Raw genomic sequence first — 27,071 nt, forward strand, 5'->3', positions numbered from 1 at the left:
ATTCGGCGCACGTGACAAATAAACTTTGATTTGAAGTACAGTTCATTATTACTATGCATATTATCCCTTGCACATCTGTTCGGCTTTTTTTTCTGGAGGAGGAAATTGAAAATATGTAGCCAACTCTGTATGGCTTCATTTAAAAAGGAGGATACTTTAAACAGGGTTTTATTGCCATCACTCAGCATCACTGCCTTCCTTGGACAAGTATTTTCATACACTGTGCCACTGGTTTATTGTTTAATATAAACTGAGTGTATAAAGTTGACTATAAAGATTTTAAAGAGGCTGTAAAGTAACTGTGGATCAAAGTTTCAGGCAACACCATGCGTCAATGTGGTGAACATCTGTGGGACTGAGATTTAGCCTAAATATTTAACCACGACTTTGTGTACATGAAAAACAAGCAATTGACAGTGGTGGTGACGGCAGTTGCGTTGGGACGGAGCATACATTATGCATATTGGGGAAAGGGAAGGAGATCACTTGCTGTCACTTCAGATGCCGTTCTTATACACAGAGGATTGGGAATGCATTTAACAACAAGACTCCTGCTGGAAGACAGTGCAGGAATGATGAGATATGTATATAAAGGAGAGGAGCAACACACACGCACGCACGCACGCACGCACGCACACACACACACACACACACACAGTGCAAGAGAGAGATGAAGCAGATATCAGACAGAAGGATTTGTTTGACTGCAAGTGAGTTGTGGGAAGCAGCAAATAAAGCAGCTTAGAATTGAAAACATATTGAGCTGCTCGAAAGCAAGCATTTGTTGTGAGCGAGACTGGAGAGAGGGAGCGACAAAGACAAAAAAGAGGGAAAGAAAGTTGTTTGAAGGAGTTTAGAGGTTGCAAGAGTTAGGGAAGGTTGTGAAACAGACAATAGGACTAGACAACTTCTCCAAAAGTCCACCGCTTTTTTCAGTGCAGGCCTGTAACATCACTTTTCATCAACGTTTAACAAACTAAATGTAATTCTTGTTGATAGGTATTGTTTACAGGTATGATTTTGATGGCAATTAGTACCAATTTCGCTGTTTGTAGAGCTGAGCACACAGTACTGAACCTCCAGATCCTCTACTAGAGGATGTGTGGATGTTGTTTCTAGTGCATCACATTGTGACCGGCCACAGACTGTAAACAACCGAATTGAGTAAATATAACAGTGAATTACTTCTACCCTTCCTCAATGGCTGTTTAAAACACTGTTGATGTGGTGTGACATAGGTGTGCGTCCCAAATGGCACCCTAATCCCTAAATAGTGCACTACTTTTGACGGGAGCCCTATGGTAGTGCACTACGCGGGGAATAGGGGGCCATTTGTGACGGAAACACGAGAGACGCTTTCTCTCCTGCTCTAAGAAAGCTGGAGTTAGATAAACAGTGCAAACAATGCCCAAATTTGGTCATTCTCTTAGTACTGGATATTTTGTGATTGACAAGTCTATTCTGGAATGCTGTATTCATAGAAAAAAGTTCCAAAAATACATGCAGATTGTTCTGTCTGTATAGCACAGATTTTGCTCATTGAAAATCACTGACTGATTCTTCTTGGTACGCATTGGATTGGACATCTCATAACAAAACGGAACTAGTGGCTTGCTCCTGTGATAGAGGGTTGCATCCCAAATGGCACCCTATTCCCTACATATTGCACTACTTTTGACCAGAGCCCTATGAGCCCTGGTCAAAAGTAGTGAACTATACAGGGAATATGGTACCATTTGGGACTCTGATGAGATATTTTCTAGATTGAACTCTAAAACGAGGCCTTTAGTCAGAATGTTTGAACAACATGCCATTGGTGCTCAGGGCAAAGCGCCTCTCAAAGCTGATGTCATCTCCAAACATAAACAACACTGAATACCTTATAATCTCACACGTGAACACAGACACCAAAGGTGGTTAGAGGTCGCATGTGATTGGCTCGATCCAAACCGTTTGACAGTGGTCAGGGGAAGTTCACGTTGACCTCAAATCTATCTGCCTCATTAGCTGAACTCAAACAAGGAGAATAAACAGCATCAGAGACTCTGAGTGCAGAGTCCTGCCTGGTCCAAGTCCAGATTGTTCTGTCTGTATAGCACAGATGTTGCTCATTGAAAATCACTGACTGATTTCTTCTTGGTACGCATTGGATTGGACATCTCATAACAAAACGGAACTATTCCCTACATAGTGCACTACTTTTGACCAGGACCTTGGACTACTTTTGACCAAAACCCACCTCTGGTCAAAATTAGTATACTACTCACATACACTATATAGGGAATAGGGTGCCATTTGGGAAACCATCCCCTGGACTCTGGACCGTCAGGAAACGAGGTTGTCTCCATAGTTACCTATTTGTCTCTCCAGGTCGGCAGCCTCGTCGGGCGTGGCGCGGGGCAGGACCCCTGGGTCACTGAAGCTGGCCCTGAAGAGCATCCCCAGCACAAAGAAAAACAACACCCCTCCGATCACTGGGATGGCTGGGGTCAGGTTGGACGCCAGGAACGGACAGCTGCACGAGAGAAGATAAAAAGAAAGGTTTAAGAATGGAAAAGTACGTAGGCCTAATTGGTAGCTGTTCTTAGTCTGGTCTCTGTATTTGAGTGGGTGGAATGTTTACAACTAATAAAACTGTTAGGACAAACAGACATGCACGCACACACACACAAACAGACACGCACAGACAGTAATTATTTGATTAGCTTACTCACTTATCCCAATCCCAGTGTTTTGTTCATGAACAGATGTTGGTTAGTGCAATCACATTAAAGCACTACTGTCATGTCCTTTGTATCTGACTTCATTAGGTGACAAGACAAGACGGCCAGGGCCAATGAGTAATGGCCTTCCTGGAAAGTGAAAATGAATAGCCTGCTTATCAATGGCACAATTCAACACACCCCATAGGGCTCTGGTGAAAAGTAGTGCACAATTTTATCCTCCTGAGACCCAGCATTTCATTTTTGTCTTCTCTAGTGAACGTCAGTTCTTGGTCTGTATCTCTGAGGCCATATAAGCCACAGTATTCAGTGAGATGTGTGTGGGTGTGACCTTGACAACTTTATCTTCTTGGTTCTTAAAAAAATGTCTGCCATCAAAATTAGCATATATTATAGAAATTTTAAAATAAGTTTGATGAATTAATTACACACACTCCTTCGATATAAAGTTGTTTTTGATGAAAATGAAAACGTGTCAGTGTGTCACTTTCATGAGGTTGGAGTAATAACATGTTCAACTACTTAAGACATTGGTTCAAATCTAGGTTGTGCCTTTCTTTAGTTTAAGAAAATGAACAACTTAAGAAGAATTGTTCACTTCTCTCATTGACTTCTCAAACCCCGGCCTGGTCTGTTTCGCCTGTTTTGCAAGCTTTCCCGGGAGTCTAGCTATGTTGCGCCTCTGGGTTTAGAAACTCAGTGCTTTAATGTAAATGTGTTCATGTTTACATCCTAATGACCACGACAGAGGACAATTTTGCACATACAATAAAAGATAAATAACAATATTTTCTAACTTTTTTTCTTCGTAAAATGTTGTTTCCCACCCCAAACACTTCTTATGCAAAAAATAAATAAATAAGTGTATCCCAAACTTATTTTTTCTTTTGGGTCTCAGGAGGATATAGGGAATATGGGGCCATTTGGAATGCATCCACTGACTGAAATCTACTGGCCAAGGGCTGAGAAGAAAAACCATTTCCAAGCATCTTACTCGACTGGCATCCGTGACAAAGCCATGAAATGAAAGGTACGCCCTCGTGTTTATTTTCACATTATTTATAGATATGAACAGAGGCTCCCTTCTTCTCTTCTCAAAGCCTGCTGCTGTCTGTGTATCTAGTAGCACATTCTATGCATATGGCAATGGTATGGCGCTACGTGAATTTTACCATACAAAGGGCATGACCTTCTGTGCAATTTAAAAATATATAAAGTAAAAGTAAGCCTTGTCTGAGCCAGAAAAGCTCCTGTCCTGTAGGCCAATCTCCTGTTTATAGCGTGAGGTAGCATTATGTACGCTACAAGTACACCCCCTGGACTGGGCGCTTTCCATAAATATGTTATGGCCTTATATTCATTTTTCCATTCAAATGGAATGGCCTCCCACAACAACAGCCACTGGCTGTCTGCTGTGGATTCAGCTCTAATGCAAATAGTACACTCCAGGAAGCCCCCGATACGATATTATCACGATGCAGGTACGATTTGTATTGCGATTCTATTAGGGCTGACCCGAGATTTCATTTCGTTTGCGTTCGCAAATTTATCAAAAATATGTCATGCCCGATATCCACCAGATGCATGTGTTTTGTTTTGTCGAATGTCTAACCCGCATTTTATGTACCTGAGGCACATGCACTTCACTTTTCAACTCTCTAAAAGCTAGGTAGTTGGAGTCTGTGTGTACTCCCGTTTGTACCACCGCACGGTAAAGCAACACACAAGTTGAACACATTGAATGAATGTAGTACGCAGCCTAGTGAGGCACCCCGAACGTAATGTTGCGTACTGCTCCATTGAAAATGAATGACATCCGCCGGAAAGCAAGACTATGATGCATCTGGTGGACATCAAGCGTGGACTAATTCATTGCGGAGGCCGCGGGGATGGCTCGGTCCATCTCTCTGCACAAGGCGCGTCTCTCTCCGGCCAGTTTGTGCACATCCATTGTTTCATAACTTAATTGTGTGAATTATTAGCCCTTTTATTGTTAGTGACTATCAATTCCTCATTACATATATCCCCAGTAATACATTTACCGTTAATTCCCATATTTTCTCATCTACAATGTTTGTTTGGTTACAGTCATTTCTGTTAATGCATACAGTCGTTTACCGTTCTCATCGTCGGAGCGGACATGTTGTTTGCAGAGTTCACAACCTATGCTACACTTGTGAGAAACAAGTTTTGGTTTATTTCATTCCATTTACGAGTTGTCAATCCATGAATTGTCTTATTTTTTGCGCTCCTGTCAATGTTGAGTAAAGACGCGCACCTGATTATGCATGGAAGTAAGCTTAGGCTACCTGGCCTGCGCGCAAATGTACACATTTGGGGATGTCTGATAGTTTTTCTGATTGTCTTAACTCACCACTGCTAATGAGCTGTGGAGCTTCTCAAAGTATTTTTTCATTCGCCTCAAACAGCAAGTAAACCAAGTCTGTTTTTTACATCCATTGAGAATGATATACAATAGCTCCTCAATGTATTTGACTATTCTTACCAGCTCTCTCCCTTATAACCACCAAGCCTCGGTGTGAAAGGGGAAAATATCATGCAGTGAAAACGTCATAAAATACCTGATTACGCTACTTTCTTAACCCTTGCGAAGTTCTGCAAATACAGCGGTGTCTGTCTGGAGCTCACTGCAGGGGTAAACTGAGGGCCCAGAATAGTTGATGCAATGTTTCAAGTTTGCTAGAGCGACCAGAGGGCCGGACCCAGTTGATAGTTGATATGAACTTGCAGTTTAATAGATGATATGTTTCCAGTTCGATGCAGACAGGCAAAGTAGAGAGATGAATGTGATTGAAAGAACATGAACAAACCTCCATGTGTAGCCAATGTGATTTAGGGCTATAGGATATTTCTTTTTAAATCATGATATTTTCTACCTACAATGTTTTTATTTGTTGGCTTTATGGAGGCTTTTTTTTATATACCCATAATAGTACAAAAATACATTATTATAATTGAAGTGTTCCACGGAAATGTGTATATGAAAATCATAACTGGCATGCAGATCGGTTAGAAATTGTAAGATAAATTGTGTATGTGAAAAAAAAACTGATAAATTGTCAAGTTAGCACTCCCCATGAAAAAGCTTTCCAACCCCTGGTGTAGCCTATTACCAGCAACTTCAGGAGAATCATGGCAAAATCTGTGAAGGCCAACAGGAGCAGGAGGGTCAGGAACTGTTTTTTTCCCTTGGGGTTATCTTGATCTCTGGCTCCCTCGAGTAATTTGTGTGTCTTAATTATTTATTCAAACAGTGCACTTAAAGCATCAAGCTCAGTGCATATAGTTGATTTTATTAAAACACATAGGGTGTGTCATATATATATATATATATATATATATAAAAATGGTGCCAATTGATTGGTCAAAAGAACAGACAACATTTTGGTCTGGGACAGCCCTGTATGACAATTCTATATGTATTACGATTCGATATGGCAATTTCAATGCAATTCACTGTTCCAAACATTGGTCGCTATATTTCTCCTGTAGAGGGACAAGAGAGAGTCATGAGAAAATGAGTTTGATCAGTCATGGACATAAGTACTCAAAACATATTAGCTCACCATTTAAAGTGGAAATCTGCAGTTCAAACAATAACAAAGCAGTCTCTAAGCCACTATTTTGGTAGAACACGGAGGGATGGGGCTAGAGAAATGTAACCATTCTCAAACTCATGGACAGAGTTATGGATACAAGGACCGACCATCCACGATATCAAAATTATACAGTGTTTGTTTATTTTTACCTAGTTTACAAACAAAGACAAAAACAAGCTTATATTTTGGGTTCTGATGGGGTAGGACAGTTGAACTAAGCTCATAGGCATCTAAGTTATATTCTTCAAGAATCAACTGGTACATATCATCCATTTAAAGGTCTAAAAAAAATGGACGTAGCAACTGCAGATTGCCCCTTTAACGGTAACATCTTAGCGAAATAAAGAAACGTTTTTTTCCATTTTATTTTTTGAATCAACACTTTGTCATATAAATTGATATCGTAAAAAAAAAATGATCCTGCTGTATCAATTTTTCCCACATCACTAATATCTTACCTTCAGCACTCTGGTCGATATCTTTAAAACATCCATTAGTACTGATGATCCATATTCTTAGGCAACCTTACCATTAAGAACTTTACCTCTGTCTGCAAGACTGAGTGAGAGGACAGAGCGACTGGTCCTAGGGGTTAGTAAGAACAGCCCCAGATCCTGTTATTCTGGGCTTGGTGGGGGAGATTCATCAAATACTCCACTTATGGCTCCTCTCACAAGACTTCAGTCATTCTCAGATCGTGGGTACGTCCCAAATGGCATCTTGGCCAAAACTACTGCACTGTGTAGTAAGTAGGGTGCCATTTGGGACGCATCCCATAACATAAACGTTTGGGAAAGATTTGGAATGTTCCTTCCTAAATTAGATTGAGTATTATCTATTATACAACGATTTGATTAGTACAAGGATTGGATGTCCATTCATATTTTAGTGGGTACAATATCCAAATCAAAATCTTTCATGAAATAACCCCATGTAGGTTCCCTTAATAAAGTGCTCTATGTGTTGTTCCAATATCAGACATTGAGATCTCCATCATTTCATGGGGGGGGGGGGGGGGGGGGCTTATGTTGAACTCAGGTTTGATTCATTGGTTTCAGGTTATAGCCTAGGCAGTGAGGGTAGAGGAGCACCTCTAAAACTACATTAAATCTTAAATGGTAGTAGTCATGAAGTGAAATACCATGCTTTTATCCACTTACTGCTGCATAGTCAGTGTTGACTGATATGAGAGCAGTATAGCTGCCACTTTAGCACTGTGAGGCGGCTACACGGGAATTGAATTAGACCGAAACCCAGAGACCTTATCAGTCCGTCATAATTGGGATTGGAAATAGCTGCATAAAGTTATCAAGGTTATCAACCAAGAAGACGTGGATGTCGATTATGGCAGCCCCCCGCACCTCTCTGATTCAGAGGGGTTGGGTTAAATGCGGAAGACACATTTCAGTTGAAGGCATTCAGTGTTATACAACTGACTAGGTATACCCCTTTCCCAATGTTGTTGTTGGCATTTTACCCAAAACAGGGATAAATGTCAGAGGGCTTGAATCTGGTGAATCTGGCACACAGTGGAGGGAAAGTTTGGGTAGGGACATTGTAGCGAGTCTTTCAATCTACAGTATATAGCTGCATTTCTCTATCCCACTGCCTTTGTAAAAGGACTGTGCCCTTGGTATACAGACTATGGAATATGGACAGTCTTAGAAACTGTACTGGAAAAATAGTCTGAATGAAAGCTTAAAAATACACAAGGACAGTATCTTCTGGACCCAAAATTTCAGGCAATGGTGTTCTGGGCCCTATTATTATTAAATGTATCCCCATGAATCAAATGAATGTTTCTCAGCCTTGAGAAGAGGAGAAGTGAAAACATTCAGACATGATCGTCTTTCCGTCATTTCATTTTCTGATGCTCTATGCAAAAAAAATCACAAAACAACATGCAAACGTTAACCGGCAGTTGATCCATTCCATGGTTGAATCACGACACATTCATTTGACCATTTGTGCTATGTTTCCCAGGCAAATCCCAGAGCATGTTGGACTATAAACGGATGAATGTTTTGGCTCTTCACTCAGGCTAGAGGATTGTAATTACTTTAGTCTTATCCTTGAGTCAAACACAACCAACAGAAACCAAGGCTGACTGCATCCCAAATGTCACCCTATTCCCTATGTACAGTGGCTTGCGAAAGTATTCACCCCTCTTGGCATTTTTCCTGTTTTGTTGCCTTACCACCTGGAATTAAAATATATTTTTTGGGGGAGGAAGGGGGGGGGGGGGGGTTGTATCATTTGATTTACACAACATGCCTACCACTTTGAAGGTGCAAAATATTTTTTTTTGTGAAACAAAGAAGAAATAAGCCAAAAAAATAGAAAACTTGAGCGTGCATAACTATTCACCCCCCCAAAGTCAATACTTTGTAGAGACACCTTTTGCAACAATTACAGCTGCAAGTCTCTTGGGGTATGTCTCTATAACCTTGGCACATCTAGCCACTGGGATTTTTGCCCATTCTTCAAGGCAAAACTGCTCCAGCTCCTTCAAGTTGGATGGGTTCCGCTGGTCTACAGCAATCTTTAAGTCATACCACAGATTCTCAATTGGATTGAGGTCTGGGCTTTGTCTAGGCCATTCCAAGACATTTAAATGTTTTCCCTTAAATCACTCGAGTGTTGCTTTAGCAGTATGCTTAGGGCCATTGTCCTGCTGGAAGGTGAACCTCCATCCCAGTCTCAAATCTCTGGAAGACAGACAGGTTTCCCTCAATAATTTCCCTGTATTTAGCACCATCCATCATTCCTTCAACTCTGACCAGTTTCCCAGTCCCTGCCGATGAAAAACATCCCCACAGCATGGATGGTGTTTTCGCGGTGATGAGACGTGTTGGGTTTGCGCCAGAGTTTTCCTTGACGGCCAAAAAGCTACATTTTAGTCTCCTCTGACCAGAGTCCCTTCTTCCATACATTTGGGGAGTCTCCCACGTGCCTTTTGGAGAACACCAAATGTGTTTGCTTATTTTTTTCTTTAAGCAATGGCTTTTCTGGCCACTCCTCCGTAAAGCCCAGCTCTGTGGAGTGTTAGACTTAAAGTGGTCCTATGGACAGATACTCCAATCTCCGCTGTGGAGCTTTGCAGCAATACTTCTCTTTGTTGCCTCTCTGATTGATTAATGCCCTCCTTGCCTGGTCCGTGAGTTTTGGTGGGCGGCCCTCTCTTGACAGGTTTGTTGTGGTGCCATATTCTTTCCATTGTTTTATAATGGATTTAATGGTGCTCTGTGGGATGTTCAAAGTTTCTGATATTTTTTATAACCCAACCCAGATCTGTACTTCTCCACAACTTTGTCCCTGACCTGTTTGGAGAGCTCCTTGGTCTTCATGGTGCCGCTTGCTTGCTGGTGCCCCTTGCTTAGTGGTGTTGCAAACTCTGGGGCCTGTCAGAACTGGTGTATATATACTGAGATCATGTGACAGATCATTTGACACTTAAATAAAGTCCAACGGGGTGCAATCTAACTAATTATGTGACTTCTGAAGGTAATTGGTTGCACCAGATCTTATTTAGGTGCTTCATAGCAAAGGGGGTGAATACAAATGGACGCACAATTTTTTGAAAAAAGTAATTATTTTCATTTCACTTCACCAATTTGGACTATTTTGTGTATGTCCATTACATGAAATCCAAATAAAAATCCATTATAATTACAGGTTGTAATTCAACAAAATAGGGAAAACACCAAGGGCGTTGGTCAAAAGTAGTGCACTATATAGGGAACAGGATACAACCTAAATCAAACTGGGACTAATCGGTGACTCTCCTCCAGTTGCCTTGCAAGCTGTTGGTTCGACAGGACACAAAGAGCTCAAGAGGAAACTGTTACTACGGAAACGGGAACACTACGGTGCCATGTTTTGGTATGGAATGTGGGAGGAATGAAAGACCACAGAGGGAAAGGTGGGGGATGGGGAGAGAGACAGGAAAATCTCTGTCAGTCATCCCTCGACTCTCTGCATATTACCATTGATGTCAAATGAATGAATTTGCATGTGATAACATCGGGCCTTTACAAGCTGTCATGAGCAATTCTAATTGAAGACATCTGTGTATATGACTTAATTGCCTTATATTGGTGACATTTTAGCACTCAATGAGTAGGCCATTGAATTGCAGGCTTTTCAGGCTGATACACTAAGCAAATCCAAAAAGGTTCTTAATTGGAACCCGTTTTGATTGCAATTATGTAAACCTTTAAAAATGACCCTTTGGAAACCTGCAGAAATTAGAGATCGATGGGTTGGACGATCCTTTTCTCCTCAATCATCTTGAAAAAAAGTATACTTCAAAACTGGAAATCAACCAATGCTCCATCGTTAAAAAAATGGAAAAGTCAAATACTTTATTATCTAAATGTTGAAAGTGCATGGACGACTGAGAGAAACAAAATGCTGCAGTTTGAGGCCATGTGGCGGAGAGTGACACGGGTGCTGGAGATGGATGGAGGTGTAAGCAGGTGGGTCTGGGCAGGGGTGATGTTGTGGATGTTTGTATGCGTCTGTTGTCATTTGTATGTGTATGTTTTGTATTGTTTAAATATTTATATTAAAACAATTTGAATAAAAAGGAAGCTTAGAGATCTATGGAAATGTTTCACAGACCTTCAACGTGTGAAAAAGGATCACAGAGGATGACTATGAGTCTTGCTGACTTAGTTAACATTTATGTACACTGCATTCAGCCTTTCCTTCCAACTCTCTGCTGCCAATCACTGGAACGAACTGCAAAAATCACTGAAGCTGGAGACTCATATCTCCCTCACTAACTTTAAGCACCAGCTGTCAGAGCAGCTCACAGATCACTGCACATGTACATAGCCCATCTGTAAATAGCCCATCCATCTACCTCATCCCCATACTGTTATTTATTTGGTTTATTTTGCTCCTTTGCTCCTCTCCTTTTGCTCCGTATCTCTACTTGCACACTCATCTTCTGCACATCTATCACTCCAGTGTTTAATTGCTATACTGTAATTATTTCGCCACTATGGCCTATTTATTGCCTTACCTTCCTTATCCTACCTCATTTGCACAGACTGTGTATAGACTTGATCTATTGTATTGTGTTGTTGTTTGTGTTGCACTGCTTTGCTTTATCTTGGCCAGGTTGCAGTTGTAAATGAGAACTTGTTCTCAACTAGCCTACCTGGTTAAATAAATGTGAAATAAAAAAACATTTCAAAATAAAAATTCCGAAAGTATTCAGACGCCTTCCCCTTTTTCCATATTGTTACATCACATCCTTATTCTAAAATTCATGAAATCGTTTTTCCCTCATCATTCTACACACAATACCCCATAACGACAAAGCAAAAACAGGTTTGTAGAAATGTTTGCAAATGTATTAAAAATAAAAACGGAAATATAATATTTACTTAAGTTATCAGACCCGTTACTCAGTATAACCAGGATCTCCAGGAGATTTTTCTCCAAGACCTGCGCCACCTGTCTGTTACTGTCCTCATCGCCCCTGGGACTGTGGCATCGACCTGCTTGCAGGCTCTACACCTCCGCCCAGCCGCATCTACCCTCTGTCGGTGGCTGAAACCAAGGCCATGGAGGAGTACATCCAGGAGGCTCTCCAACGGGGTTTCATCCGAACGTCCACCTCCCCTGAGTTGGCGGGCTTCTTCTTCGTTGCCAAGAAGGACGGAGATCTACTCCCGTGCATCAATTACAGAGGACTCAATTCCATCACCACCAAGTACCGCTTTCCTCTCCCGTTTATGCTGTCCGCGATTGAACAGCTCAGTGGGGCCCGTTTTTTTAAATACCAAATTGGACCTACGGAGTGCCTACAATCTGATCCGCATCCGGGAGGGGAATGAATGGAAAACGGCATTCAGCACAATGTCTGGTCACTATGAGTACTTGGTGATGCCTTATGGATTAGCCAATGCTCCGTCAGTGTTCCAGGCATTCGTTAACGAGGTGTTCTGGGACATGCTCGGGTGCCAGGAGGTGGTTGTGTATATCAACGACATCCTGGTCTACTCGGTCACCTTGGCGGATTACATCGCCAACGTCAGAGTAGTCCTGGAACAACTCCTAGAGAATCACCTGTATGTGAAAGCGGAGAAGTGCCAGTTGCATCAGGTCGCTGTCTTCTTCTTAGGATCAGTCCATAGGGAGTTATGATGGAGAGGAAGGTCGGATGCAGTCAGGTCATGGCCAGTCCCAACCACCATAAAGGGGCTACAACGGTTTTTGGGGTTTGCCAACTTCTACCGCCGCTTCATTAGGAACTTCAGCTCCATCGCCTCTCCTCCTCTCCTCCCACCTCAAGGGTGGTCCCCGTAAGTTGGTGTGAAGTCCTGCAGTCAATGAGGCCTTCCGTATACTTCACCTCTGCCCCTTTGCTGAAACACCCAGATCCTACACTGCCCTTCGAGGTGGAGGTAGACACTTCAGAAGTGGGCGTGGGGGCCGTTCTGTCCCAACGTCAAGGTAACCCACAGAAATTGTATCCAGTGCATACTACTAAAAAAAACTGTCTCCTGCAGAGAGGAACTATGACTTCGGCGACCGGGAGCTCTTGGCGGTGAAGTTGGCATTAGAGGTGTGGAGACAATGGCTGGAGGGCGCCAAGGACCCATTTTCTCATCCTCACCGACCATCGGAACCTGGAGTACATACGGACAGCGAGGCGGCTGAACCGGCGCCAAGCAAGATGGGCCCTTTTCTTCACTAGATTCAACTTCACCTTGTCATATCGCCCAGGTTCAAAGAACATCAAAGCCGATGCCCTGTCCCATCTCTACGATTTGGGAGATGTTTTTCTGTCCTGAGTGCACCCATCATTCTGCCCTTCCGAGTCGTTGCCCCCGTGCTTTGGGACGTAGATGTGGGCATTCGCCAGGCTCTGGAGAGGGAACCTGTGTTCCCACAGGGATAAGGGATCGGATGTTGCCCTGGGCGTAGGGCTGAGCGATATGGCAAATAAATTATCCCGATATATATATATATATATATTTTTCATAAGATAACGATAATTATCACAATATTGATCAAATAATGTTTAAAAGGTGCATATCTGCTTCAGACTCAAGATTTCCTGAACAAACCAAACGCTTTAATATTTCTTATTTATTGTCAGTAGTAGAATAACTCACAAATAACATTAACTCCACTTTTTAAAAAAGCTATAAACCCTTATAAGTTGTGAACAGCAAATATATATATTTTTTAAACAAATAGTGCAAGGCAATATGCATTATAACTGTTAGCCTAATGGCATATCACAATTGAAGTTGGGGTAGTTGCTGTCTTACAAGTTACAAGCAAGAAAGACAAGTCTGTCTACGATCTCTGGCTTTTTGCCCTATGGCAGGTCACTATGTTGCCACCTGTGCTAAAAACGTGCTCTGAGGGGGAGCTGGTCACAGGAATGCACAGGTAGTGCTTTGCTAGGTGGCTGACTTTGGGAACGTTTTTTTGGTGGATCTTCCACCAGTTCAGTGGATTGGTTTCACTGTCAGCATCAGGAGACTGAAGGTAGCAGCTGAGTTCCTTCTCTACCAGCTGGATTTCAGTAAGACCTGTGGTGATGGAGCATGGATTTTTGAAAAAACTGCCCAATTAATGTATCTTTTTAGCTGGCAGTTGTGGTGAAGCAGCAGCAACGTCTCCCTGTGCTGGGCTTTCATGTCCCTCATTGACCATCTCTGAGACAGCTCTTGCTATTATGTGGCCCACCTTCTCCTCTTTGATGTAATGCGTTTTAAACCGAAGGTCAACCAACGAGGCTATGTCCAGGAGGTCATCTGTGGCTAGGTCATCATATTTCTCATTCAGATAGTTCATGACTATCGTTTTGATGGTTTGGGTGAGCTCTGTTTCACCATCAGGTTTCATGACCTCTGTATTGAACAGGTGTAGTACTGGCTTCAGATAAGACAGACTGACATAGGACTCACCAGACAGAGCATCTGTGAATTCTAGGAGTGGGGTCAATATCTGGTTGATGGATTCAAGAACATCTATATCAGTATAGGTGGGAGCTAAGTGCCGGGTCTTCTGGTCACTGGACAAGACCTGCGAAATGGCTTTCTCCTGCTCCAGGACTCTTTGCACCATCTTTTGACATAATCCCCACCTGGTAGGCGACTCTGTCACCAACTTGTGCTGGGGTAAGTTGTAAGAGATTTGAATACAATTTTAAAATCACAATAATCCCTTTAGTTATATACAAAATGTAATATTTAACTTAATCAGTTGATAAAAAAATGCACATTTAGTTTCATCTAACCAATCACTTCAATATACACAATTGACAAGGTTACTTACCAATGGCCAAGTGCAGACGATGTCCAAAACATTGCAGTCGCGTCCATTTGTTGATTTGAGCGGCCTTCACCACGTTCGCACCCCTATCTGTTGTAATGCAGACCAGTCTGTCTTGACTGAGTCCCCAGGAGGCGATTCACGTCACGGGTATGGAAAGCCTTCATGGAGAAGCTGGGGGTCACGATAAGCCTCACACCCGGGTACCGGCCTCAGTCCAACGGGCAAGTAGAGAGGATGAACCAGGAGCTGGGGAGGTTCCTTAGGAGTCACTGCCAGGGGGAATGGGCCAGGTTCCTTCCCTGGGCAGAGTACGGCCAGAATTCACAGCGTCACTCCTCCACCGGGCTGACCCCCTTCCAGTGTGTCCTGGGATATCAGCCAGCCCTGGCTCCATGGACCCCGAGCCAGACCGAAACTCCTGCGGTGGACGGGTGGTTCAGGTGCGCAGAGGAGGTTTGGTCCACTGGCTGGTGCCGTCCTCCGCGACGCCCTTCCACCTCCCCTGGATATTGATGGGAGCCCTGGTCAGCGTTATCCTGCGGCTGTAGCCGTACGTCAGGAGGGGTACTGTCACGTCTACTCATGCTCTCCTGCTCCGCGCTCGACGTCGCCGGTCTACTAACCACCGGTCCTGGTAACCCACATTACGCACACCTGGCAACCATCATTGTGCACACCTGCTCCCCATTGTTGCGCACACCTGGACTTCATCATCAACCTGCTCATCAACCTGCTCTCTGACTCCCTGCGTATGTGTTACATTAACATTTATAATTATGACATTAAGTATTTATTTAGACACTTTAAATTGGGAATTATTTTTGGTGTATCATGAATTAGGGACATGAGTGACTTTTCTCCCAGTGATTTTAGCTCTCTGGGTCATACAAGTAGGCTATAGTAAAGTGAGAAAGATCATAGGCCTACTTATGTTTTTTGAGCATGTATTTTTTCACATAAAATCCCATAAAAAATAAACAAGTTCATATTTTTAAAGTAAATTGTTGTGGGGAAAACAAAGTTGGTTTAACCCTTGGACAAGTACCAACACACGGATATGAACAATCTACAGTGATCCCTGTTTAGACATTTGCAGAAGTAGCGACTGCATAACACAATCATCCAAACCGGAAAATGTAGGCTACATTAGCGGTCATATTTGGATAACTCTCGGGTGACAGAAACCAGAATATGAATGACCTAATAGCAATTACTATTTACAATTCATCACATCACGGGTGAGCTCACTATTGATTGAAATAATTAAAAGTAAAACAATGTCAAACTCCGCCTGGAGTTTGATAAACAACATTGGCACTTGGAATGGGTGCTATGGTCCGATGATATGAAAATAGAGCTCTTTGGCGGTCGAGAAACTGTAAAATATGGTGGCGGATCTTTGATGTTATGGGGCTATTTTACTTACACTGGTCAACGGCATGAACTTTACCAAGTACCAGGATGCTGAGACTTGGTCTCAAGTAGATCTTCCAGAAAGACAATAACCCCAAGCACACATAAAAATCTACAAACATATGGTAAATTCACCACACAAAAAAAATCAACATTTTGAAATGGCCATCTCAGTCTCCTGACTTGAACCCCATTAAAAACCAGTTGTTTGAATTGAAGAGGGCAGTCCATATTCACATACAAAGGATATCAAGGATCTAGAAAGATTCTGTATGGAGGAAAGGTCTAAGATCCCTCCCATTGTGTTCTCCAGTCTCAAATAATTGTATAAAAATGCTCAGTGTAGAGTATATTGTATTTTTCAGAACATCAAACTTTGAATTTTAAGAAAATAAAGGTGTACCTTTGATAAGAGAGGTCAAGGAACCCACCACACTTGTCTGTAGATCTGTAGCTCACATGGACAGGAAATATTAATGTATTTTCAGTTAAATGAAAAACGGCAATTCTAATGAGTGTACTATGAAGAAGGGATGTCATTGACCTAACATCAAGTGGTTTTAGATGTACTACATACGGTGCATTCGGAAATTATTCAGACCCCACACCTTTTCCACATTTTGTTACGTTACAGCCTTATTCTAAAATTAAATTGTTTCCCCCCCTCATCAATCTACACGAAATACCCCATAATGACAAAGTAAAAACATTTTTTTTTAACATTTTGCTAATAAAAAAACAAACAACTGAAATATCACATTAACATTAGTATTCAGATGCTTTACTCAGTACTTTCTTGAAGCACCTTTAGCAACGATTACAGCCTCAAGTTTTCTTGGGTATGACGCTACAAGATGGCTGCCGTTCTACAGTTCCCTAACCAACTGTGTTTTTTCACGTTATTTGTAACTTATTTTGTACATAATGTTTCTGGATATCAGGACAGCGATTACTCACCTCGTAGTGGACAAAGTTTTTTCTTTAACGAGTCGGACGCGAAGGATTTACTTCAGACACCTGGCAAGTCCCAAATCCCAATCATTCGCATGAGAAAGGGATATAGGGGACGTAAATGAACTATAGATGAGCTACGATCACAAATATCCTACCAACGGGACATTAACCGCTAGCGGAACCCCTCGACAACATTCCGCTGAAAAGGCAGCACGCGAAATTTAAAAAATATCTAACTTTCACACATTAACAAGTCCAATACAGCAAATGAAAGATACACCTCTCTAGGGTAGGGGGCAGCATCCAGAATTTTGGATGAAAAGCATGCCCAAATTAAACGGCCTGCTACTCGGGCCCAGAAGATATGATATGCATATACCTGGTGGATTTGGATATAACAAATATATATATAACAAAAAAAAACACTCTAAAGTTTACAAAACCGTTAAAATAGTGTCTGTGAGTATAACAGAACTGATTTAGCATCCAAAAACCTGAGAAAAATCCATTCAGGAAGTATTATTTTTGGGGGGGTTTTGTAGTTTTCTATTCAATGCCATTACAGTATCCATTGACTTAGGCCTCCATTTGCAGTTCCTATGCCTTCCACTAGATGTCAACAGTCTTTAGAAATCGTTTCAGGCTTGTATTCTTATAAATGAGGGAGTAAGACCAGTCTGAACGAGTGGACCCTAACGTGTCGCAGAGTTTTTTCAGGCGCATGTGCATTTCTTGTTTACCTTTTATATTGACAACGTTATTGTCCGGTTGAAATATTATAGATAATTTAGGCTAAAAAACAACCTGAGGATTGAATATAAACATCGTTTGACATGTTTCTATGAACTTTACGGATACAATTTTGATTTTTTTGTCTGATTGTTTTGACTGAGTTTGAGCCTGTGGATTACTGAAGAAAACGCGCTAACAAAACTGAGGTTTTTGGATATAAAGAGACTTCATCGAACAAAAGGAACATTTATTGAGTAAATTAATGTCTTCTGATTGCCACCATATGAAGATAATCAAAGGTAAGGGATTCATTTTATCTCTATTTCTGAATTTTGTAATGCTTCTGCTTCTGCTTCTGGGCTATGTTCTGGGCTAGGTATGTTCTGGGCTAGGTATGCTTTCGCCGAAAAGCATTTTATAAATATGACACTGTGGTTGGTTTAACAAGAAGTTCATCTTTAAACCTATGTAAAATATGTTTTGTTTTCTGAATTTTTATAATGAGCATTTCTGTAATTGAATTTGGAGCTCTGCAACCTCACTGGACGTTGGCCAGATGGGACGCTAGCGTCCCACATACCCTAGAGAGGTTAATCTACCCATCGTGTCCAATTTCAAAAATGCTTTACAGCTAAAGCACAACATATGATTATGTTAGATCTCTGCCAAGTTGAAAAAACACAGCCATTTTTCCAGCGAAAGATAGGAGTCACAAAAAGCAGAAATATAGAAAAAATGAATGACTAACCTTTGATGATCTTCATCAGATGACACTCATAGGACATCATGTTACACAATACATGTATGTTTTGTTTGATAATGTGCATATTTATATCCAAAAATCTCAGTTTACATTGGCGACTTACGTGCAGTAACGTTTTGATTCCAAAACATCCAGTGATTTTGCAGAAATACTCATAATAAACATTGATAAAAGATACTAGTGTTATTCACAGAATTAAAGATAGACTTCTCCTTAATGCAACCGCTGTGTCAGATTTCCAAAAAACTTTGAGGAAAAAGCATAATCTGAGAACGGCGCTCAGAACCCAAAACAGCCAGAGGAATATCCGCCATTTTGGAATCAACAAAGTTAGAAACAACACCATAAATATTCACTTACCTTTGATTACCTTCATCATAATGTACTCCCAGGAATCCCAGTTCGACAATAAATGACTGATTTGTTCCATAAAGTTCCATCATTTATGTCCAAATAGCCACTTGTTGTTAGCATGTTCAGCCCAGTAATCCATCTTCATGAGGCGCTGGCACTTCCTCCAGACAAAAACTCAAAGTTCTGTTACAGTCCTTTAGAAACATGTCTTACGATGTATGGAATCAATCGTTAGGATGTTTTTAACATAAAACATCAATAATGTTCCAACCGGAGAATTCCTTTGTCTTCAGAAAAGCACTGGAACGAGAGGTAACTCTGTCGGCAGCGTGTGTCATGAGACCAAGGCTTTCTGCCAGACCACTGACTCAAAGAGGTCTCATGAGCCCCTCCTTTATAGTAAAATCCTCAAACCTGTTTCTAAAGATGGTTGACATCTAGTGGAAGACCTAGGAAGTGCAAGCTCATCCATATCTCAATGTGTATTCGGTAGGCCAAGCTTTGAAAAACTACAAACCTCAGATGTCCCACTTCCTGGTTCAATTTTTCTCAGGTTTTTGCCTGCCATATTAGTTATGTTATACTCACAGACATCATTCAAACAGTTTTAGAAACTTCAGAGTGTTTTCTATACAATACTAATAATAATATGCATATATTAGCATCTGGGACAGAGTAGGAGGCAGTTCACTCTGGGCAAGCTATTAATCAAAAAGTGAAAATGCTGCCCCTTATCCCAAAAAGGTTAAAAACTGTAATATCTTATGTTTCACAGAGTCGTGACTGAATGACGACATGGATAACATACAGCTGGCGGGGTTTACGCTGCATCAGCAAGTTAGAACAGCAGTAAGACAAGGGGTGGCAGTATGTGTATATTTGTAAACAACAGCTGGTGCACAAAATATAATATTAAGGAAGTCTCAAGGTTTTGCTTGCCTGAGGTAGAGTATCTTATGATAAGCTGTAGACCCTACTATTTATCAAGAGAGTTTATATATATATTTGTCATAGCTGTCTATTTACCACCACAAACCGATGCTGGCACGAAGACCGCACTCAATGAGCTGTATAAGGCCATAAGCAAACAGGAAAACGCTCATCCAGAGGCGGCGCTCCTACTGGCTGGGAACTTTAATGCAGGGAAACTTAAATCGTTTTACCTCATTTCTACCAGCATGTTAAATGTGCAACCAGAGGAAAATAAAAAAACTCTAGATCACCTTTACTCCACACACAGAGACACTTACAGAGCTCTCCCTCCATTTGGCAAATCTGACCATAATACTATCCTCCTGATTCCTGCTTAAAAGCAAAAACCAAAGCAGGAAGCACCAGTGACCCGGTCAATAAAAGATGACAAAGATGCTAAGCTACAGGACTGTTTTGTTAGCACAGACTGGAATATGTTCCCGGGATTCTTCCGATGGCATTGAGGAGTACACCACGTCAGTCACTGGCTTCATCAATAAGTGCATCGATGACATTGTCCCCACAGTGACCGTACGCACATACCCCTAACAGAGGCAATGGATTATAGGAAACATCCGCACTGAGCTAAAGGGTAGAGCTGCCGCTTTAAACGGAGCGGGACTCTAACCCCAAACACGTATAAGAAATCCCACTATGCCCTCCGACGAACAATCAAACAGGCAAAGCGTCAATACAGCATTAAGATTGAATCGTAATACACCGGCTCCGACGCTCGTCGGATGTGGCAGGGCTCGCAAACTATTACAGACTACAAAAGGAAGCACAGGCGAGAGCTGCCCAGTGACACGAGCCTACCAAACAAGTTAAATAACTTATATGCTTGCTTCGAGGCAAGTAACACTGAAGCATGCATGAGAACATCAGCTGTTCCGGACGACTGTGTGATCACGCTCTCTGTAGCCGATGTGAGTAAGACCTTTAAACAGGTCAACATTCACAAGGTTGCAGGGCCAGACGGATTACCAGGACATGTACTCCAAGCGGGCACTGAATTTTGTCCCATTCCTCATGATAGAGCTGGTGTAACTGAGTCAGGTTTGTAGGCCTCCTTGTTCGCACATGTTTTTTCAGTTCTTCCCACAAATTTTCTATAGCATTGAGGTCAGGGCTTTGTGATGGCCACTCCAATACCTTGACTTTGTTGTCCTTAAGCCATTTTGCCACACCTTTGGAAGTATGCTTGGGGTCATTGTCCATTTGGAAGACCCATTTGCAACCAAGCTTCAACTTCCTGACGGATGCCTTGAGATGTTGCCTCAATATATTCACATAATTTTCCTCCCTCAATATGCCATCTATTTTGTGAAGTGCACCAGTCCCTCCTGCAGCAAAGCACCCCCACAACATGATGCTGCCACTCCCGTGCTACGCGGTTGGGATGGTGTTCTTCAGCTTGCAAGCCTCCCCCTTTTTCCTCCAAACATAACGATGGTCATTATGGCCAAACAGTCCTATTTTTGTTTCATCAGACCAGAGGACATTTCTCAGGAAAGTACGATCTTTGTCCCCATATACAGTTGCAAACCGTAGTCTGGCTTTTTAGTGGTGGTTTTGGAGCAGTGCCTTCTTCCTTGCTGAGCGGCGTTTCAGGTTATGTTGATATAAGACTCGTTTTACTGTGGATATAGATACTTTGTACCCGTTTCCTCCTGCATCTTCACAAGGTCCTTTGCTCTTGTTCTGGGATTGATTTGCACTTTTCGGCACCAAAGTACATTCATCTCTAGGAGACAGAACGCGTCTCCTTCCTAAGCATTATGACGGCTGCATGGTCCCATGGTGTTTGCACTTGCATACTATTGTTTGTACAGATGAACGTGGTACCTTCAGGTGTTTGGAAATTGCTCCCAAGGATGAACCAGACTTCTGGATGTCTACAATTTTTTTTCTGAGGCCTTGGCTGATTTCTTTTGATTTTCCCATGATGTCAAGCAAAAAGGCACTGAGTTTGAAGGTAGGCCTTGAAATACATCCACAGGTACACATCTTCTAAATCTTCTAAAGCCATGACATCATTTTCGGGAATTTTCCAAGCTGTTTAAAGGTACAGTCAACTTATTGTATGTAAACTTCTGACCCACTGGAATTGTGATACAGTGAATTATAAGTGAAATTATTAGTCTGTAAACAATTGTTAGAAAGATTACTTGTGTCATGTACAAAGTAGATGTCCTAACCGACTTGCCAAAACTATAGTTTGTTAACAAGAAATGTGTGGAGTGGTTGAAAAACTAGTTTTAATGATTCCAACCTAAGTGTATGTAAACTTCCGATTTCAACTGTACATATTAATATATGGATGAGCGATGAGCGAGCGGCATAGGAAAGATGCAATAGATGGTATAAAATACAGCTTATACATATGAGATGAGAAATGCAAGATATGTAAACATTATTAAAGCGGCATTATTAAAATGACTAGTGATCCATTTTTTAAAGTTGCTAATGATTTCAAGTTTGTATGTAGGCAAGCAGCCTCTCTGTGTTAATGATGGCTGTTTAACAGTCTGATGGCCTTGAGATAGAAGTTGTTTTTCAGTCTCTCAGTCCCAGCTTTGATGCGCCTGTACTGACCTCGCCTTCTGGATGGTAGCGGGGTGAACAGGCAGTGGCTCGGGTGGTTGTTGTCCTTGATGATCTTTTTGGCCTTCCTGTGACATCGGGTGGTGTAGGTGTCCTGGAGGGCAGGCAGTTTCCCCCTGGAGATGTGTTGTGCAGACTACACCACCCTCTGGAGAGCCTTGCGGTTGTGGGTGATGCAGTTTCCGTACCAGGTGGTGATACAGACCGACAGGATGCTCTCAATTGTGCATCTGTAAAAGTTTGTGAGTGTTTTTCTTCAGCCTCCTGTGGTTGAAGAGGCGCTGTTGCGCCTTCTTCACCACGCTGTCTGTGTGGGTGGACCATTTCAGTTTGTCCGTGATGTGTACGCCAAGGAACTTAAAACGTTCCTCCTTTTCCACTGCTGTCCCGTCGATGTGGATAGGGGGGTGCTCCCTCAGCTGTTTCCTGAAGTCCACGATCATCTCCTTTGTTTTGTTGACGTTGAGTGAGAGGTCGTTTTCCTGACACCACACTCCGAGGGCCCTCACCTCCTCCCTGTAGGCTGTCTCGTTGTTGTTGGTATTCAAGCCCACTACTGTTGTGTCGTCTGCAAACTTGATGACTGAATTGGAGGCATGCATGGCCACGCAGTCATGGGTGAATAGGGAGTACAGGAGGGGGCTGAGCACGCACCCTTGTGGGGCCCCAGTGTTGAGGATCAGCAAAGTGGAGATGTTGTTTCCTACCTTCACCACCTGGGGGCAGCCTGTCAGGAAGTCCAGGACCCAGATACACAGGCTGGGGTTGAGACCCAGGGCCTCCAGCTTGATGATGAGCTTGCAGGGTACTATGGTGTTGAATGCTCAGCTGTAGTCAATAAACAGTATTCTTACATAGGTATTCCTCTTGTCCAGATGGGATAGGGCAGTGTGCAGTGTGATGGCGATTGCATCGTCTGAGGACCTATTGGGGTGGTATGCAAATTGAAGTGGGTCTAGGGTGGCAGGTAAGGTGGAGGTGATATGATTCTTGACTAGTCTCTCAAAGCACTTCCTGATGACAAAAGTGAGTGCAATGGGGCAATAGTAATTTAGTTCCGTTACCTTTGCCTTCTTGGGTACGGGAACAATGGTGGCCATCATGAAGCATGTGGGGACAGAAGACTGGGATAGGGAAAGATTGAATATGTCCGTAAACACACCAGCCAGCTGGTCTGCGCACGCTCTGAGGACGTGGCATGGGATGCCGGCCCAGCCTTGCGAGGGTTAATACGTTTAAATGTTTTTCTCACGTCGGCCACAGAGAAGGAGGGGGGGGGGCCCGCAGTCCTTGGTAGCGGGCTGTGCGGTGGCACTGTTATCCCCAAAGCGGGCAAAGAAGGTGTTTAGTTTGTCTGGAAGAAAGACGTTGGTCACCACATATGTCTTGTGTCTCAGCTGTTGAATTGCCATTCCACTTTGTCCCTATACCGACATTCTTGTTTGATTGCCTTGCGGAGGGAATAACTACACTGTCTGTATTCAGCCATATTCCCAGTCATATTTCCAATTAGCCATATTCCCAGTTCCATTTCCAATGTCCTACTCTGAGCACTCTGGAGCAGGTGTTCATCAAGGATCTCTCTGTACTTTGCTCCGTTCATCTTTGCCTCGATCCTGACTAGTCTCCTAGTCCCTGTCGCTGAAAAACATTCCCACAGCATGATGCTGCCTCTACCATGCTTCACCGTAGGGATGGTGCCAGATTTCCTCCAGACGTGACGCTTGGCATTCAGTCCAAAGACTTCAATCTTGGTTTCATCACACCAGAAAATCTTGTTTCTTATGATCTGAGAGTCTTTAGGTGCCTTTTGGCAAACTCCAAGCGGGCTATCATGTGCCTTTTACTGAGGAGTGGCTTCCGTCTGGCCACTCTACAATAAAAGCCTGATTGGTGGAGTGCTGCAGAGATGTTTGTCCTTCTGGAAGGTTCTCCCATCTCCACAGAGGAACTCTGGAGCTCTGTCAGAGTGACCACCGGGTTCTTGGTCACCTCTGTGATCCAGGCCCTCCTCCCCCGATTGCTCAGTTTGGTTGGCCGGCCGGCCGGCTCTAGGAGGAGTCTTGATGGTTACAAACTTCTTCCATTTAAGAATGATGGAGGCCCCTGTGTTCTTGGGTACCTTCAATGCAGCAGAATTTTTTTGGTACCCTTACCCAGATCTGTGCCTCGACACAATCCTGGCTTGGTTTTTGCTCTGACATGCACTGTCAACTGTGGGAACTTATATAGACAGGTGTGTGCCTTTCCTAATTTTGTCCAATCAATTGATATTACCACTGGTGGACTCCAATCAAGTTGTATAAACATCTCAAGGATGATCAATGGAAACAGGATGCACCTGTGCTCAATTTTGAGTCTCATAGCAACGGGTCTGAATATGTACAGTACCAGTCAAAAGTTTGGACACACCTACTCATTCCAGGGTTTTTCTTTATTTTTACAATTTTCAAAATTGTAGAATAATAGTGAATACATCAAAATTATGAAATAACACATATGGAATCATGTAGTAACCAAAAAGGTGTTAAACAAATCAAAACATATTTTATATTTCAGATTCTTCAAAGTAGCCACCCTTTAACTTGATGACAGCTTTCTTGGCATTCTCTCAACCAGTTTCATGTGGTGATCACCAGGAATACATTTCAATTAACAGTTGTTAAAAGTTAATTTGTGTAATTTCTTTCTTTCTTAATGCGTTTGAGCCAATCAGTTGTGTTGTGACAATGTAGGGGTGGTATACAGAAGATAGCCCTATTTGGTAAAATACCAAGTCGATATTATGGGAAGAACAGCTCAAGTAAGCAAAATGAAATTACAGACCATCATTACTTTAAGACATGAAGGTCAGTCAATCCAGGAAAATTTCAAGAACTTTTAAAGTTTCTTCAAGTTCAGTCGCAAAAAAACATCAAGCGCTATGATGAAACTGGCTCTCATGAAGACCGCCACAGGAAAGGAAGACCAAGAGTTACCTCTGCTTTAGAGGATAAGTTCATTAGAGTTACCAGCTTCAGAAATTGCAGCCCAAAAAATGCTTCAGAGTTCAAGTAACAGACACATCTCAACATCAACTGTTCAGAGGAGACAGCGTGAAAAAGTCTCCATGGTTGAATTGCTGCTGCTGCAAAAAAAATAACACTACTAAAGGACACCAATGAGAAGAAGAGACTTGCTTGGGCCAAGAAACACGAGCAATAGACATTATGACCGGTGGAAATCTGTCCTTTGGTCTGATGAGTCCAAATTTGAGATTGTTGGTTCCAACCTCTGTGTCTTTGTGAGACAAAGAGCAGGTAAACGGATGATCTCCGCATGTGTGGTTCCCACCGTGAAGCATGGAGGAGGTGTGATGGTGTGGGGGTGCTTTGCTGGTGACACTGTCTGTGATTTGTTTAGAATTCAACGCACACTTCACCAGCTTGGCTACCACAGCATTCTGCAGCGATACGCCATCCAATCTGGTTTGCGCTTAGTGGTACTATCATTTGTTTTTCAACAGGACAATGACCCAACACACCTCCAGGCTGTGTAAGGGCTATTTTACCAAGAAGGAGAGTGATGGAGTGCTGCATCAGATGACATGGCCTCCACAATCACCCGACCTCAATCCAATTGAGATGGTTTGGTATGAGTTGGACCGCTGGGTGAAGGAAAAGCAGCCAACAAGTGCTCAGCATATGTGGGAACTCCCTCAAGACTGTTGGAAAAGCATTCCAGGTGAATCTGGTTGAGAGAATGCCAAGAGTGTGCAAAGCTGTCATCAAGGCAAAGGGCGGCTACTTTGAAGAATCTAAAATCTTAAATATATTTTGATTTGTTTAACACTTTTTTGGTTACTACATGATTGATTCCATGTGTTATTTCATAGTTTTGATGTTTTCACTATTATTCTACAATGTAGAAAATAGTAAAAATAAAGAAACTTAGTAGGTGGGTCCAAACTTTTCACTGGTACTGTATGTAAATAAGGTATTTCTGTTTTTACTTTTAATACATTTGAAAAAAATGTAAAAACTTGTTTTTGCTTTGTCAGTTTGTAGATTGCTGCAGATTTTTATTTTATTTTATCCATTTTAGATCAAGGCTGTAACATAAGAAAATGTGGAAAAGGTCAATGGGTCTGAATACTTCCCGAAGGCACTGTATGTCATTTGGACTGGAAGCTATTGAAAATGAGATCTGTACGTTAATTAATAACCACAGATGTACTAGGCGAACATTTTTGGAGAATCAATTGTGAGGTGTACCTTTGATAAGATATCTAGGAACCCAGCATACTTGTCTGTATATCTGTAACTCATATGGACAGTGAGCTATTGAAAATATCAGGAAAAGTTCAGGTGAAAATCAGGGTGGTGAACTGGAATTGTAATGTATGTAGCATGGATGGGGGGGGGGGGGGGGGTGTAAGTGACCTCACATTATGTGGCTTTACATCTGCATTTCACCTGGTATCTTTGTAGATAGATAGATAGAATATAGCACCCTTAGTAGTTAGAGGTAACTAATAAACATATTGGGCCCTTTAGCGACTTGGCACTACGCAATGTGTAATGTTGATATAGGGCTAACCCTCTTGAATGGGAATGCAACCGATATTGCACTTTTACGATGGTCCCTAAA

General features: G+C 42.3%; 1 protein-coding gene and 1 pseudogene across 8 annotated transcripts in view; both read right to left on the reverse strand.

The window, feature by feature from the left end:
- LOC110522067 (palmitoyltransferase ZDHHC14) overlaps positions 1-27,071 on the reverse strand; it is a 58,196-nt gene that overhangs the window by 21,641 nt on the left and 9,484 nt on the right. For 6 of the 8 annotated variants that reach the window (XM_090232422.1, XM_021600139.3, XM_090232424.1 and 3 more), the window contains one exon: positions 2,355-2,515. In XM_090232422.1, the coding sequence (XP_090088548.1) occupies positions 2,355-2,439 (85 nt within the window). In that variant the 5' untranslated portion in view covers positions 2,440-2,515. Of the gene's footprint in view, positions 1-2,354; positions 2,516-6,801; positions 6,977-27,071 lie in introns of those variants that run through there. The other 2 variants (XM_090232421.1, XM_090232423.1) reach the window with 2 other exon arrangements.
- Positions 13,549-14,495, reverse strand: LOC149984095 (E3 SUMO-protein ligase ZBED1-like; annotated as a pseudogene).

Source organism: Oncorhynchus mykiss, chromosome 4 (genome assembly GCF_057628025.1).
Source record: "Oncorhynchus mykiss isolate SJ-2025 chromosome 4, ASM5762802v1, whole genome shotgun sequence".
Taxonomy (NCBI): domain Eukaryota; kingdom Metazoa; phylum Chordata; class Actinopteri; order Salmoniformes; family Salmonidae; genus Oncorhynchus; species Oncorhynchus mykiss.